The 17754-nt window shown below is 44.0% G+C and overlaps 1 protein-coding gene across 7 annotated transcripts in view; it reads left to right on the forward strand.

The window, feature by feature from the left end:
• Positions 1 to 9969: 9969 nt before the first annotated feature.
• Positions 9970 to 17754, forward strand: part of erich2 (glutamate-rich 2) — a 68319-nt gene continuing 60534 nt past the window's right edge. For 2 of the 7 annotated variants that reach the window (XM_055638016.1, XM_055638019.1), the window contains exon 1: positions 9978 to 10514. In XM_055638016.1, the coding sequence (XP_055493991.1) occupies positions 10507 to 10514 (8 nt within the window). In that variant the 5' untranslated portion in view covers positions 9978 to 10506. Of the gene's footprint in view, positions 10515 to 17754 lie in introns of all 7 variants that reach the window. The other 5 variants (XM_055638020.1, XM_055638014.1, XM_055638017.1 and 2 more) reach the window with 5 other exon arrangements.

Here is a 17754-nt window from a genome sequence, read left to right on the forward strand (position 1 = left end):
CGTTTTCTGACTGCAAGGGACCTTAAGAATTAATCGCCAGTCAATCTTGGACAATTTACGTCTCATATAAAAAACTTTTACAGTGAGTTTTAATGTTCCATGCCAGTTTAGGGGTTTCATAGTCAATTTTCCCTTTCCTCATTAAGCCCTTGGTGGCTGTGTGGAATGAGCTCTCCAGTCTGGAAGGCTGGTGGAGGCTAATTTTCGTTTTTATCTTTTGCTTTGATAAAATCCCTGATTGGATTGTTATCCACGGATGCAGACCTTCCCCGAATGGAGGGTTATGGTGCCAAAGCGCAGAGTATTTCTGGAGTTATCCATGGAGAATACGTGTCTTCCACGGACTAGAATCACCGTCAACCCTTTAAGAATTAATCGCCAGTCAATCTTGGCCAATTTACGTCTCATACCCTCAAAGTTACCTTTCTTTAAGTTCAGAACCATTGTTTCTGAATTAACCATGTCACTCTCCATCCTAATGAAGAACTCAACCATATTATGGTCACACTTGCCCACGCACAACAAGACTGCTAACTAACCCTTCCTCATTACTCAATACCCAGTCTAGAATAGGCTGCTCTCTCGTTGGTTCCTCTACATGTTGGTTTAGAAAACTATCCCGCATACATTCCAAGAAATCCTCTTCCTCAGCCCCCCTGCTAATTTGATTCACCCAATCTATATGTAGATTGAAGTCACCCATTATAATAACTGTTTTACCTTTGTTGCACGCATTTCTAATTTCCTGTTTGATGCCATCCCCAACTTCACTACTACTGTTAGGTGGCCTGTACACAACACCCACTAGCGTTTTCTGCCCCTTAGTGTTTCGCAGCTCTACCCATATCGATTCCACATCCTCCAAGCTAATGTCCTTCCTTTCCATTGCGTTAATCTCCTCTCTAACCAGCAACGCTACCCCACCTCCTTTTCCTTTCTGTCTATCCCTCCTGAATATTGAATATCCCTGGATGTTAAGCTCCCACCCTTGGTCACCCTGGAGCCATGACTCCGTGATCCCAACTATGTCATAATCATTAATAGCTATCTGCACATTCAACTCATCCACCTTATTACGAATGCTCCTTGCATTGAGACACAAAGCCTTCAGGCTTGTTTTTGCAACGCTCTTACCCCTTATACAATTATGTTGAAAAGTGGCCCTTTTTGATTTTTGCCCTGGATTTGTCTTCCTGCCACTTTTACTTTTCACCTTGCTACCTATTGCTTTTACCCCCATTTTACACCCCTCTGTCTCTCTGCTCACACATTTAAGAAACCCACCACCTCTTATTCTCTGTTTATTATTGTTTTCTTCTTTCCCCCCTACATGTTGGGTCTGAGTGCTTCCCTTCTCTGCCTCCTGCCTCACACACTGTCTACTAGCTTTCTCTATTTGAGTCCCTCCCCCCAACCGTTCTAGTTTAAAGTCTCTGCAGTAGCCTTTGCAAATCTCCCCGCCAGGATATTGGTCCCCCTCGGGTTCAAGTGCAACCCATCCTTTTTGTACAGGTCGCACCTTCCACAAAAGAGGTCCCAATGAGCCAGAAACTTGAATCCCTGCCTTCTGCACCAGTCCTTCAGCCACGCATTTTTTCTCCACTTTGCTCCATTCCTACTCTCACTGTCGCGTGGTACAGGCAGTAATCCTGAGATTGTTACCTTTGCGGTCCTTCTTTTTAACTCTCCTCCTAACTCCCTAAATTTTCCTTTCAGGACCTCTTCTCTTTTTCTACCTATGTCATTGGTACCTATATGTACCACAACCTTGGGCTCCTCTCCCTGCCATTTCAGGATATCGTGGACACGTTCAGACATATCCCAGACCCTGGCACCAGGGAGGCAAACTACCATCCGGGTCTCCCGACTGCGTCCACAGAATCGCCTGTCTGACCCCCCAACTATAGAGTCCCCTATTACTAATGCCCTCCTCTTCTTTTCCTTACCCTTCTGAGCAACAGGACCGGTCTCTGTACCGGAGGCCCGGCCGCTGTTGCTACCCCCAGGTAGGCTGTCCCCCCCAACAGTACTCAAACAGGAATACTTATTGTCAAGGTGTACAGCCACCGGGGTACTCTCTAGTCCCTGCCTGTGCCCCTTGCCCCTCCTAACCGTGACCCACTTGCCTGCATCCTGTGGTCTTGGAGTGACCACCTCTCTGTAACTCCTCTCAATGACTTCCTCGCTCTCCCTGACCAGACGGAGGTCATCGGGCTGCTGCTCCACGTTCCTAAATACGGTCCCTTAGGAGCCCCATCTCGACACACCTGGCGCAGATGTGAACGTCTGGAAGGCTATCAGATTTCTTGACTTCTCTAACTTCAGATGAACATGGACTTCTCTAACTTCAGATAGCCGTTGCTTTCTCTCTCCATCCCCTTCCCCTTCCCAGTTCTCCCACTAGTCTTACTGTCTCCAACTACATTCTATCTTTGTCCCGCCCCCTCCCTTGACATCAGTCTGAAGAAGGGTCTTGACCCGAAATGTTTTCACGTTTTTTCAACTCACACCAGTTGTTCAAGTAAAAATTCACACAGAGGGTTGTGAGTGGAATTCTCTGCCTCAGATTGCGGTGGAGACCGGTTCTCTGGATACTTTCAAGAGAGAGTTAGATAGGGCTCTTAAAGATAGCGGCGTCAGGGGATATGGTGAGAAGGCAGGAATGGGGTACTGATTGGCGATGATCAGCCATGATCACATTGAATGGCGGTGCAGGCTCGAAGGGCTGAATGGCCTACTCCTGCACCTACTGTCTATTGTCTAAATACTAACTGAGCTACGTTGTTGTGACTACCTGAATCAACAGATGGAATTATTCAATGAGACAAACGACACACCCGGTGTTTCGCCTACATTATTGTGGGAATCTTTCAAGGCTTTTATCAGAGGCAGCATTATTTTGTATCAAGCTTTTCAAAATATAAAAAACAGGTTGGAACAATTGGAATTAGTAAAACAGCTTGACTCAGAAAATGCGATTGCTCCATCTACTGTTAAACATAATAAGATAGCAGCATTAAAATTTAAATTAAATCAGATCTTCTTGGCAAAAGTTATTAAGATATTTCAATACACTAAGCAAAAATTTGGTAAACCGCACAAACTTCTGGCACGCCAACTGAGAAAAATGGTAAAAGATCACTATTCAAAAAATTAGATCAGAAAAAGGCGAGCTGCTCACACTTCCCAAAGACATTAATGAAAGATTCCTAAAATTCTATCAAAATCTATATGCATCAAAAACATCAGCCGACTCTGCAAAGATCAAAAACTTTCTTGACAATTGCAACCTCCCCTCACTTAATGAGGAGGAACGAGAAGAATTAGGTACTGAGATTACAATAAAAGATATTGAAGAGACTATCAAATCACTGAATAGTGGGAAAACGCCAGGTCCAGGTGGGTTCAGTAATGAATTCTATTAAAAAAAAAATCAATATTTAATTTCCCCACATCTACGAGCCCTTTATATACATGCTTTTAAAGAACAGACCTTATCACAAACCTTTGCTGAATCAACCATTACATTGATACCTAAAAAAGACAAAAATCTTGAAGAGCCCAGATCATATAGAGCAATAGCTCTTCTAAATACAGATCAGAAAATATTAGCCAAGACTTTGGCAAGAAGATTAAGTTTGTACATTAGCAAATTAATACATCCATACCAAACAGGATTTATACCTAAGCGACATTCGTTTCATAATTTTTAAATGCACACATCCCATCTTCTGAGATGCATAGATGAGCATGGGAAGACTAATTGGGTTTATGAAAGGTATATCTCCATCTTCTCTTTTATTATTTATTTTCTTTCTTCTTGCACTTCTTTGGTAGCTTAGGGGTCTTTTTCTTGCTTTCTCATATTTTCTCTTTCTTCATTCTCTTCTTTTTTCTCTCTTTCTTTCCGTTTTTTCTTTTTTTAAAATTTAGGTTTCAATGTTAATAATGAAGCTGTACAATAATTGTAAAACTGTTATGTCGATTGCCTTATCCCTGTACAACTGCTTCTAATAAAATAAATTAAAAAAAAAAATAAAATAAAAATCAATGTGCAGGGTCCATGACAGATCTTTAGAGATATGCACGCTCAGGAACTTGAAGTTTTTGACTCTCTCCGCCACCGACCAATTGATGAAGACAAGTTGAGGATCCTTTGCCTTCCTCTTCTAAAGTCAACAATCAATTCCTTAGTTAAACTGATGTTGAGAGCAAGGTTGTTGTTAGAATAGAATAGAATGCCTTTTATTGTCATTCAAACAGACAAGGTTTGAATGAAATTTAATTCCTGCAGTCATGACATTACAATAAAAACCAAGACACACACTTAACACAATTTACACAAACATCCATCACAGTGAATCTCCAACATCTCCTCACTGTGATGGAAGGAAAAAGTCTTATCTTCCCTTTGTTCTTCTTCCGTGCTCCAGCAGTCCAACTGCAGCGTCGAGGCGAATGGGGCTCATGATGTTAAAGCCCCCGGCGGGCGATGGAAAGTCCCACGGCTGTTTAAACTGCGCTGGGCGATGTTAGGCCCCACTCCGAGTCATTTAAACCCCACGATTCCGGCGGGAGAAGTTGCCGTTGCGGGAGCTCCGAAAAGCAGTCTCCCACCAGGGACCTGCGAGCTCCCGATGTTTCTGTCCACCGGGCCTGCGGCTGGAGCCTCCGAATCTCCGAAGTTGGGTTGCAGCCGCTCGCCACCACAGCTCTCCCCGCTCCGAAGTCAGCCAGCTCCGCGATGGTGAGTCCGCAGGCTCCGAGACTGGAGCCCTCAGGTTAGTTCCAGTTGGAGGCGGCCGCCGGCTCAACGATGTTAGGCCCAACGACACCGGAGACCCGACAGGGAAAAAGTCGGGTCCCCGTACAGGGAAGAGATTAAACAGTCCCCCCCACCCCCACATGTACACAGCTAAAAAATAATAAAAATTAGAACCAAAAACATACATCTAAAGGGTCAAAAATTTTTTTTTAAAAGACAAGACGGACTGCAGTCGAGCCGCTGCCGTTAGGCGCCGCCACACTCCAGCACTTTTCTGCACTTTGTTACGTTGTATGTTCTATTAAAAATGTTACATATGTTTCAAACATTTTGGCTACTATCAAGGTGATACAAGAAACTGCAAATGCTTGTTTATACGAAAAATTAGTAACTCAGGGGGTCAGGCAGCATCTCTGGAGAATATGGATAGGTGACGTTTTGGATCAGGACTTCTTCAGACTGAAGCACTTTGTGTCCTTTTTTTGGCTTCTATCAAACTTAGTATTGAAATATTTGAGCTGAACCTAAATTATTCTCATTGTGTTCACTATTAATATTGTTTTTGCCCTTACTGGTTGAAACTCTGGTTTTCTTGCGCTGCTGATAAAATAAGGAGTGAGGATGGATGGACACACACCAGTCACTGCTCTGATTTCACGGTATGATTTACCCTTGTGCTCTGATGGCAGGTGATGATCATTGATAGATCGGATTGAATCTGTTGTAACCATTGTCACTTTAATCCAATACAACATGTTTAAAGAAGAATTCTGCTGATTTTGATCATTTTAATCTGATATCTGAAGAACCCATTCAATTTTGACATTGGAAACTAGTGAGAATTAATGGAACTGCTCCCTATGCAGAGGGGTTGATGGAGTTGTAGCTCCCTTGAGTTGCAGTTGTAGATGTGATATGGATTGATGCCTGTCAACTGTGCTGAAAATGCAGAAAAAAAATCCAGAAAAAAGAATACACACTTTTGCGACTTACTGCTGCCAACCTCTATTCTAGGTTTATCACAACTAGTCGATCCGAGCCAACATCCTCAACAATGACTGTAGCTAACCATTGCTGTACAAAACACTGAGCATGCATTAAGTTGTGCTATATTTTTGTTCTGAACAATTATAGATGTTTGTGAAATAAATATAAAATTTGAAAGGAGGAAAGGAGTTTAAAAAAAAATGTGCAAATGGATAAAGGTTGCATATGCAAAGAACTGCAGATGCTTGTTTTCAAAGAAAAGTGCTGGAGTAACAGCTGGACTAGCAGCATCTATGGAGACCATGGATGGATTCCAGTACAGTCAGTCTGAAGAAGGTAAATGTTGCCCAACCATGTTCATTAGAAATTCTGTCTAACCCGCTGAGTTACTCCAGCACTTTGTGTTTTTTATCATTGCCTTAATTATGATTACTTTTCATTAGCACCTTTCAATGTCCAAATTTTAATGTAAATTAACTTATTTATCTCTAAAGTGTTCTGTAACCAGACGGAGCGGGAGGATGTTTTCTCCCATTCTTCCTCAGGTGGAATTTCTTTTTTTCAATAAACTCTGCTAAATGTTCAGACAAAATATTTGCAAATGATCTCAGTTTTCTAAAGCTTACTAGCCAGATATGTTAGATTATTGTTAGGTTGGATTTATATTCTATAAACCATTCAGTATAATTCGACTTGGGGTACACTGCCAGCTTCACTAGGTATTCTGTTCAGCTCAACGTGACTTTGTTTTCTTAAAAAAGAAAGGACACAAAGTGCTGGACACAAAGAGTGGGTCAGGCAGCATCTTTGGAGAACATGGATAGGTGTCATTTAAGGTCAGGACCATTCTTCAGACTGACATGAAACGTCACCTCCATGTTCGCCAGAGATGCTACCTGACCTGAGTTACTCCAGCACTTTTTGTTCCTTTTTGTAAACCAGCATCTGCAGTCGCTTGTTTTTGCATGCATCCTCTGTTCAGTTGTCAGTTAATTTACATATGCACCAGTTGTATCTGTCATTACTCAGGACTGTTTAATCATCCATAATGTCATGCCTCAGCTCATTTGCACATTCCAAAATAATCACTGATACAAATTCCACATCAAAAGAGAAAAATGGATAGGACAGGTTTTGAGGGATGTGGGCCAAATGCAGACAGGAGGGTCTGGTGTAATTGGGACATGTTGGTCGGTCTAGACAAGTTGGGCCGAAGGGCATGTTTCCACGCTCTATGACACTATGACTGTTGGACACAAAATGACAGCTATATTGCTAATTCTTGTAAAGTCCTCTTACAAAATGTAGAACTGACGTTGCATGCCACTAATCACCAGAAACACAGATCAGTATTGTAAATGATCTGTCACTGCTGCTCTCCCTCTTTCTCTTTGGGTATCTAGAACATCATCCTTGAAAATTAACAGTAACATCACCAGCTTCTATTTATGTTGCACCTTTAACTGACTGGAACATTATCGAAACAAATACATTGAGTTGGAGATGAATGAATAAGTTTATTGGCCAAGTATGTACACATACAAGGAATTTACCTCGATGCTCCGCTCACAGGTAACAACACGACATACAGTAAACAATTATGAATAAAACATTAAACCATTAAGAATAAAACATTATAGTTTAAACATGTGAATGAAATAAAATACCAGAGCAAAAGGAGGCTACAGACTTTTGGTTATTGAGTAGAGCCACTGTTCGTGGAAAAAAGCTGTTTTTATGTCTGGCCGTGGCAGCTTTGACAATCCGGAGTCGCCTTCCAGAGGGAAGTGTTTCAAAGAGTTTGTGGCCAGGGTGAAAGTGGTCAGAGATGATCTTACCCGCTCGCTTCTTGGCCCTTGCAGTGTACAGTTTGTATAGAATTGGACCACCATTGCCTGTGGCAGATGGTGCTTCCTCAGGAAGTACATCCTCTGTTGGGCCTTTTTGACTGTGGAGTCAATGGTGGCTCCTCCCATTTATGGTCCTTGGAGATGATGGTTCATGGGAAATTAAAATACTCCACAGATGTGACTTTGGTGTTTTCGATGGTGAGTGGGGTGATGTCTCCTAAAGTCTACTATCAATTGCACTGTCTTAAGAGCATTGAACTCCAGGTTGTAACAAAGGCACCAGGACGGCAGCTGTGTCACTTCCTGTCCGTAGGCAGATTTGTCCCCATCCTGGATCAGTCCAATCAGGGTTGCGTCGTCCGCAAACTTGAGAAGCTAGAAACATAGGAATTAGGTGCAGGAGTAGGCCATTCGCCCTTCGAGCCTGCACCGCCATTCAATATGATCATGGCTGATCATCCAACTCAGTATGCCGTACCTGCCTTCTCTCCATACCCTCTGATCCCCTTGGCCACAAGGGCCACATCTAACTCCCTCTTAAATATAGCCAATGAACTGCCTCAACTACCCTCTGTGGCAGAGAGTTCCAGAGATTCACCACTCTCTGTGTGGTTCTTCTCATCTCGGTTTTTAAAGGCCCCTTTAGTAAGCTGGGACCCCTTGTCCTGGACTTCCCTACCGGGAACAATCTTGGCATCAGCCTGTCCAACCCCTTGAATTTTGTAAGTTTCTATAAGATCCCCCTACAATCTTCAAAATTCTTGTATAAGTCTATCCTGGTGGTCTCATAAGACAAGCTTGACAGAGGCCTAGGTGGACTGGTACAGTCGTTGGTGTAGAGAGAGTAAAGGAGAGGGGAGAGTATGCAGCCTTGCAGTGCTCCTATGCTGAGGGTCTGCTGGTCCGAGATGTGCTTTCCCAGCCTCACATGCTGCTTCCTGTCTGTCAGGAAGTTGGTGGTCCACTGATCTGAGGGGTTCAGGCACAGTCAACTGGGAGAGTTTGGAGTGTAGTGGATCTGGCACAATGGTGTTGAATGCAGTGCTAAAATCTACAAACAAAATCCTTGCATAGGTCCCCTGGTGGTCTGGAGGATGAAGTACAGGCCTAGGTTGACTGTGTCATCCACTGATCTATGCAAACCCGGTATGCAAACTGCAGAGGGTCCAGCTTTGTGATATTTTTCAGTTGGGCTAGCACAAGTCTTTCAAGGGTCTTCATGACTACAGAGGTCAGTGGGACAGGCCTGTATTCATTAAGACCAGTAATCCTTGTCTTTTTGGGTACAGCGACAATAGTGGAGACTTTGAAGCAGACAGGGACAGTACAGGTTTGCAGGGACTGGTTGAAAATGCACAGAACTTGAGGGGAGAGGGGGAAACATTGCCCGTCCTGGAGATTTCAGGCTTTTCTGCCTTCTGAATAGCCTCTCCACCTCCTCAATTTTTTTTGTTGGTGATGGAGAAGTAGCCAGACTGGGCAACAAGGAGGGGGTGAGTAGTGGGCAAGGGCCCGTCTTTCAGGCGATAAGTAGGTGTGAAATGGTGTTTGGGGAGGAGCGGATGGGGAAGGGTTCAGTCTTTGCAGACTAGAGGGGGGGGGGGTGTTTCCTCTTGTAGCTGGTGATTTCTTGCAAGCCCTTCCAAACTGAAGAAGAGTTATTAGCTGAGAACTTGCTCCTCAACTTCTCAAGAGTACCTTTCCTTGGCAGCTGATTCCTCTTCTCAGCTTGCACTTGGCCTTCCTGTAGAGGCCTGTATCCCTGCACCTGTAGGCCTCATCTTTACACTGGCAGAGCTGTCTGTTCTGCTGTAAACCAGGGCTTGTCGTTGTTGTACCAGATCCGTGTCCTAGTGGCAATGCAACTGGCCTCACAAAAGCTGCCATATGATGTCACAGTGTCTGAATATTCATCGAGGCTTGTGGTTGCTTCCCTGAACATATTCCAATGCGTGCAGTTAAAGCAAGACTGGAGGTTTCCAATGCCCTCGCTTGTCCATCTTTTCATTGTTCTGACCACAGGTTTAGCAGATTTTAATTTCTGCCTGGAGGTCGGAATAAGGTGAATAAACAATGATCAGTGAGACCCAGAGCCACCCGGGAAACAGCGAACTATATGCGTTCTGAAAAGTAACAGTGATCGAGTGTTCTCTACCCTCTGGTGGGGCAGGTAACATGAAGTCAGTTGGAGCAAATAACTAAAAGTTTGGACAAAGATATAGATTTTAGAAGACTTCTTAAAGAAGGAAAGGGAATTATAAGATGTTCAGGAAGCCACACCTTAGGGTCTGGCTTGACAGATGATTCAATGATTATTATATTGTCACATGTACCTGGGTACAATGAAATGCTTTGTTTTGCAAACAACCCGGTAAAATCATGGTCGGCGAAAATCACATGAAAGGCAGCCACCGATTGTAGATCTATTACATTTGAGGATGAGCAAGAGATTAACATTAGAATAGTGTTGTAGTTGCCCTCTGAACCTGCAGTAAACTTAATTTTGTAACAAAGTAGGAACCTTCAGTGACGCTTTGGAGGATCTCGACCCGAAATATCATCCATTCCTTCACTCCAGAAATGCTGCCTGTTCCGCTGAGTTCTTCGGCAGTTCCTTCCTACACAAAGTAGGAACCATCGTGGGCAAAGATCCTCTCGGATATTTGATCGTGAGTGTGCAGGCGCCCCGGGAGTGACGCGCGCGTGCGCGCCTGCCGTGGAACGCCCCCGGCCGCGGTTGCCAGGGGCAACGTTTGTGCGGCTGTGGGCTGGCGGGGGCGCGTGTAGCAAGCGGACGCTGAGGCTGCGCCCGGACCCGACCCGACCCGACCCGCTGCAAATGGCGGCGTGAGGAGCAACAACCCCGGCCACCAGCGTCCCACACTCTCCACGGCCTCGGAGGACATGATCAGGCGAGTACCGGCGGACCCGAAGTGACTAATCTCTGGCCTTTCGGGTTAAAGCTATAGCGGAGTCAGCTCCTTCCCACCGGGGTGAGTGGCTTTACCGAGTGTGCATGTCCCTGTGCAGGAGGTTGCGCCCACTGGCGGATCCCCGCCTGACTCTGGACCCCTGAATCATCTGAGTCATGGGAGGCTCACCCCGTTCAAACTAGGTCACACCTGCAAACATTAACGGGAGACGGTATGCTTGTTGTGTATCAATTTACAAGAGAAATACTATCTTTCTCCTTCCTCTACCGAGCAGCACTATTCCTTGCTTCCTTCTATTCTGTCTGTACTGTTCCAAAATGTAGGTAAAGAAATACCGCAGGAAATTATTTTTACCCCTCTATTTTTAGTTGGAGGACCAGGAAATCTTCTTTTGTTTCCCTCTTCAGCCCATTTCTCATGAATGGTCAGCAGTATATTAGATCCGAATTTACTACCCAACTTTGGGGGCTTTCTCTAGAAGTGCAATATTTTGCATCACTTATTAAAAATCAGAGCTGGGGTTATTTTCTTTGTGAGTTTTAGTCCCTGGCTTATGGTGTATACATGAATTTCCACCCCATTAGTTCTGCTGATTCTAATGTCTTTCTCCCTGTCTATCCCGGGTCAGTGGGAGAGGCAAGAGAGGAGATTGCAGTGGGCTTGACAATGTGTTTTGTATCCTCCCTAGCCATTGGCTTGGTGTCGGAAGACTGGAGAGTAGCCAGTATAGTTTCTTTGTTGAAGAAAGGAAGTGGAGATAATCATAGATATTGGTGGCTGGTGAGCTTCATGTCAGTGGTAGGAAAGTTATTGGAGAGGATACTTTAGGAAAATATTTACTTGCATTTGGAAGGGAATGGAATAATTAGGGACAGTCATCATGGCTTTGTCCATGCATGTCATATCTACTAACTTGTTTGAGCTTTTTTAGGAGGTGTCGGATGTAATTTATGAGCGTAGGGCAGTGGAATTTATCTATGTGGATTTTAGTAAAGCATTTATTAGCAAGGTCCTTCATGGTAGGCTGACCCAAAAGATTAAGATGCATGGGATTCATGGTGACTTGGTGGTTTGGATTCGAAACTGACTTAGAAACATAGAAACATAGAAATTAGGTGCAGGAGTAGGCCATTCGGCCCCTCGAACCTGCACCGCCATTCAATATGATCATGGCTGATCATCCAACTCAGTATCCCGTTCCTGCCTTCTCTCCATACCCTCTGATCCCCATAGCTACAAGGGCCACATCCAACTCCCTCTTAAATATAGCCAATGAACTGGCCTCAACTACCCTCTGTGGCAGAGAGTTCCAGAGATTCACCACTCTCTGTGTGAAAAAAGTTCTTCTCATCTCGGTTTTAAAGGATTTCCCCCTTATCCTTAAGCTGTGACCCCTTGTCCTGGACTTAGGCATGGAAGACAGAGGGTTGTGGTGGAAGGAGCTTTATTCAGGCTGGGAGTATGTGACCAGTGGAATTCTGTAGTTATTTGTGTTTTGACCTCTGTTGTCTGTGATATTAATAACTGATGGGCACAAATATTGATGGGTATTACGTCTGCAGATAACACCAATATTGGTGGAGTTGCAGACATTGAAGGGTGTTGAGATATAAAGCAGAACATAGATCAGTTTCAGATATGGCGATGAAATGGCAGTTGAGGTTTAATCAGAGTAAGTGTGAATTGTTGCACTTTGGAAGGTTGAATGTAAAGGAAAAGTATATAATTAATAGCAAGACCCTTAATAGCATTTCTGTACCAAGGGATCCTAGAGTAAGAAAGAACTGCAGACGCTGGTTTAAATAGAAGGTATAAATTAAATTAAAGTCTGAAGAAGGGTCTCGACCCAAAATGTCACCCATTCCTTCCCTCCAGAGATGCTGCCTCACCCGCTGAGTTCCTCCAGCATTTTGAGGCTACAAGGGATCCTAGAGTCCAGATCTATACCTCCCTGAAAGTGGTAGCACACGGAAATAGAATGGTAAAGGATTGTATTGTATGATTGCCTTCATCGGTCAAGGAATTGAGAGTTAGAAAGTCATGTTGCAGCTTTATAAAACTTTGATTCAGCCACATTTTTCAGTATTGTGTACATTTTAGGATGCCCCATTGTAGTAAGGATGTGGGTGCTTTGGAAAGAGTGCACAAGTGGTTCACTAGAATATTTCCTGGAATAGGTTATTAGCTGTAAGGAGAGGTTGGACAAATTCAGATTTATTTTTTGGACTGTCGGAGGTTGATGGGATACCTGATAGAAGTATACAAGATTATTAGTGGCATAGATAGTGTAGCAGTCAGAAACCTTTTCCTCGGAAGGAAATGTTGGTAACTGGAGGACATTGCTTTAAGGCCAGAGGGGAAAAGTATGCGGGTAAAGATTTTTTAATATAGAGTGGTGGGTGCCTGGATTACATTGCAAAGGATGGTGGTGGAAGCAGATTCGATAGTGATACTTAAAATACTTTTAGATAGCTACGTGGATATGAATTATGTGCAGGCAAAGGAGATTCATTTATTTGGCGTCATGTTTGGCACAGAGATTGTGAGTTGATAGCCCTGTTCTTATGTTGTACTCTTTTATATTCTATGCTCAATTTTTTCCCCTCAAATGTGGCATTTATTTTTTGCCCAATCATGTAGGTCATCTTCTGTGGCAAGTATTGGAAACATTGTAGTTCCTTTTTATACAATGGAATAAATTCTATTCCGTTTTAGACAATAGACAATCGACTATAGGTGCAGGATTAGGCCATTCGGCCCTTCAAGCCAGCACCACCATTCAATGTGATCAAGGCTGAATCATCCACAATCAGTAACCCGTTCCTGCCTTCTCCCCATGTCCCTTGACTCTGCTATCTTTAAGAGCCCTATATATCTCTCTCTTGAAAGTATCCATAGAACCGGCCTCCAACGCCCTCTGAGGCAGAGAATTCCACACTCACCACTCTCTGTGTGAAAAAGTGTTTCCTCATCTCCGTTCTAAATGGCTAACCCCTTATTCTTAAACTATGGCCCCTGGTTCTGGACTACCCCAACATCAGGAACATGTTTCCTGCCTCTGCCGTGTCCAAACCCGTAATAATCTTATATGTTTCAATAAGATACCCTCTCATCCTAAATTCCAGAGGATACAAGCCCAGCCTCTCCATTCTCTCAGCATATGCCAGTCATGCTGATAAGGTTCACTGCTTTAAAAACAGACAACTCACAATAACGTTAGGTAAATCAACTCGAGCTTTACTGATCATCAGCCGGCGGAAGTGACGGGGATACACCAGTCAAGTAAGCAACAGACACTTGATTTCCCCGTGCTACCACTTCAATTAACAAAGATTTGCACGGTGTTTTATACTGTGTTGTCACTCAGTCACATTCCAAAGATGTTAGTCATGGTCAAAGATGCAGCCAATACACATCACCACAGGACAGGTCTGAGCTTGTCTCTTATCAATTAGTAGACACATTTCAAAGGCATCTTATCAGTTGGTACTTCCAGGACAAGACATTTTGAAGGCATCGGTCATTGTCTCAATATACATCAACCTGAGACAAGCATGGGCATGTCTCTCTTGGAACACAAGGTACAACCTACAGTCAGGTATTCCACTATGTATCTTTTGTATATTTAAAAGCATTTAACCTTTTCATTCCCTCCTCTTTATCATGTTGATGATAACAATTATAGTCCTCGCCGAGTACATAAGATAAGCCAAAAGCATCGCAACAGACAAATTAAGAGTACAATTAGTAATATAATCAATCCATAGTGGACAATAATTCCCCAAGTCCTTCCAAACATATTAAATGGCCACCAACAACCCCCGGAGCTATAATCATGTAATTCAGCTCCTACCTTCTTTATTTTAGCCACTTCCATTCTGATATGGACGGCCAAGTAGGTAATGTTGGAGGAAGCATCGGGGATAAAAGTACAACATTCTCAGCCAATTATGGCGCACGTCCCACCTTTTACTGCCAGGATAAAATCTAGGGCCATTCTCTGTAATACTACAGTTCTCATAGCTACTATCTCAGCTGTTACCCCTTTTATCTCCTTCTGGGTTGCACTCAAGCAGGCGGCAGTGGTATTAGCAAGCGTCGCCATAGCAGAGGCCATATTAATGAGTTCCCATGATGCTACCATACTACCATAGGATGGGAAGAGGATCGCTTGGAAATCCCCGTGTACTAGTGTAACTGGTTCATGCTTCTCATGTGTGGGACCACATATGCAATATAAGAACATCCTGTCCACAAAATTTTGAGATTAAAAAAATCAAGTCTGCAATTTATCCCATCAGATAAAGCATAAAAAGAAGTTTGATTTGACACCTAATTCACATTCATATCTTCAGTATTAAAAAAGTTATGGCCATTTTCATACTCAGAAATTAGCAATTATCTTGTTCCCTATTGCTTTTCCATTGACTTAACACAAAAGCTGTGACCGCGGACAGTCAAAAGCCCATAGTTTTCTTAAAAATTAAGAGAACAGAAAGAAATTTCAGTTATTATAGATTGAAGCATTCCAAAACAAATATGAAACAATCTTACTTGGATGACCTGAAATTAAAGCATATAATAATAATAATAATACATTTTATTTATGGGCGCCTTTCAAGAGTCTCAAGGACACCGTACAAAAATTTAGCAGGTAGAGGAAAAACATGTAAGGGGAATGAAATAAATAGTAGAGACATGACTAGTACACAAAGTAAATACAGAATTCAATACAAAACACAATATGAGGCAATTAATGCACAGATGAAAAGGGACGGCACGTGGGGCTAAGGATAGGTAGAGGTGAAGAGGTGGGTCTTGAGGCGGGACTGGAAGATGGTGAGGGACATGTAATTGCGGATCAGTTGGGGGAGGGAGTTCCAGAGCCTGGGAGCTGCCCTGGAGAAGGCTCTGTCCCCAAAACTGCGGAGGTTGGACTTGTGGATGGAGAGGAGATCAGCTGATGTGGATCTGAGGGACCGTGAGGTTGGTAGGGGGAGAGGAGGTCAGTGAGATATGGGGGGGCCAGATGGTGGAGGGCTTTGTAGGTGAGGATCAGGATTTTGTAGGTGATCCGGTGGGAGATGGGAAGCCAGTGAAGTTGTTTGAGGACTGGAGTGATGTGATGCTAGGATTTGGTATGGGTGATGAGTCGGGCGGTTGCGTTCTGGACCAGTTGGAGTCGGTTGATGTAGGTGGAGCTGATGCCAAGGAGAAGTGAGTTGCAATAGTCCAGTCGGGAGGAGATGAAGGCATGGATGAGTCTTTCAGCAGCGGGAGGTGTGAGAGAGGGTCTGAGTTTGGCGATGTTGCGGAGATGAAAGAAGGTGGTTTTAATGACATGGCGGATGTGAGGCTCAAGGGAGAGGGTGGAATCAAAGATCACGCCAAGGTTGCGGGCCTGGGGAGACAGTGGTGCCGTCGATGGTGAGAGTGGGGTTATTGATTTTGTTGAGTGTGGCTTTGGAGCCTATGAGGAGGAATTCTGTCTTATCGCAGTTGAGTTTGAGGAAATTCTATTGCACCCAGGTTTTTATAGCTGACAAACACTAGTTGATATGGGAGAGGGGGGGGGGGGGGGGGGGGGGTTTGATTTGGTGCCAAGGTAGATCTGGGTGTCATCAGCGTAACAGTGGAAGTCCAGATTGAAGGGGCGGAGTATCTGAGCAAGGGGGAGGATGTAGATGATGAAGAGGAGGGGGCCGAGTACGGAGCCTTGGGGAACGCCTTGAGTGACTGTGGCTGTAGCAGAGGTGTGGTTGTGGAGAGAGATGAAGTGGGGTCTGTTGGAAAGGTAGGAACGGAGCCAGCTGAGTGCAGAACCTTCAATGCCGAGGTCTTTGAGTCTGGTGAGCAGGATGTTATGGTTCACTGTATCGAAGGCTGCGCTCAGGTCGAGGAGGATGAGGATGTTGAGGGAACCAGTGTCAGCAGAGGTGAGGAGGTCGTTGAGGACTTTGAGGAGAGCAGTTTCTGTGCTATGGAGGGGGCGAAAGCCAGATTGGAGGGGTTCAAGTAGGTTATACGCAAGGAGGTGGGAATGAAGTTGCGACGCAACGATACGCTCCAGGGTTTTTGAAAGAAAGGGGAGGTTTGAGATTGGGCGGTAGTTAATGAGAGAGGAGGGATCAAGACCAGGTTTCTTTAAGATTGGTGTAACAGCAGTAGTTTTGAAAGCGGAGGGAACAATTCCTTGGGACAATGAGGAATTGAAGAGATTAGTGAGGTAGGGGCAGAGAACAGGGAGGCAGGACTTCAACAGGGCAGTGGGGAGAGGGTCAAGGGAGCAGGTAGTGGGTTTGGAATAGCTGATGAGTTTGGAGATTTCAATAGGGGTGACCAGGTCAAACTGGGAGAGGAAGCAGTGTGGAGGAGGGGTAAGGAGGTCAGTGGAGATGTTGAAAGGAGGGGCCTTGGTAGGTGGTGGAGTAGATGCTGGGGAGTCGGGTACAGGGGATAAAGATTGATAGATGGTGCTGATTTTATCAGCGAAAAAGTGGAGGAATGAGTTGCAGAGATCCGGAGTAGAGGTAGGGAGAGTGTTGGCTCGAGGCTTGAGGAGGTTGCCCACTGTGGAGAAGAGGGTTCTGTGGTTTAGGCTTAGGTTTAGGTTATAATTAGTTAGTTATCTAATTGTAGCTAATTACAAAATTCAATTACTAGATCTAAACATCTATCCATTTCTTAAGAAAAGATTAAAATTTTTAAATAGCCTAAGTTTCCAAATAACATTCACACAATAATTCACGATATAACATGATTTTAAAATCTCATTGTCATGAATTTATAGGCCAAATGGAAGGAATTTAATGTTTAATTCCCGTAAATTAATGGCCATTTAAATCATCTTGCGAGTGGGTTTTTGTGGAACACGATTGATTGGAACGTTGCGGTTGCAGTGAATTTGAACCCCATATCGGCAGGAAAAACACTGCCGGTTCGAATGGGGCCAAAATCAAATTTTCGCCAAGGAAATGTTGATTAAAGTCATCGTAGGAATTGATATATGTAAAATACACGACTTACCTTATGTTTTGTCCCCTACGTGAGATCCGTCCCGTTGACGGCGTTAGAAATCGCGTTTTTACTTTACTCCAGCGATTAAATTGTCCCGCGATTTAAAAAAAAACTTCGGAGAACAGAAGTCGGAACGATTTTTCAGCATCAGCTAGCAGCCCGAGAAAATATATCTCGGACAGGCAGGAGAAAACGGCATTTT

This window comes from Leucoraja erinacea, chromosome 7 (genome assembly GCF_028641065.1).
Source record: "Leucoraja erinacea ecotype New England chromosome 7, Leri_hhj_1, whole genome shotgun sequence".
NCBI classification, from domain to species: Eukaryota; Metazoa; Chordata; class Chondrichthyes; order Rajiformes; family Rajidae; genus Leucoraja; species Leucoraja erinaceus.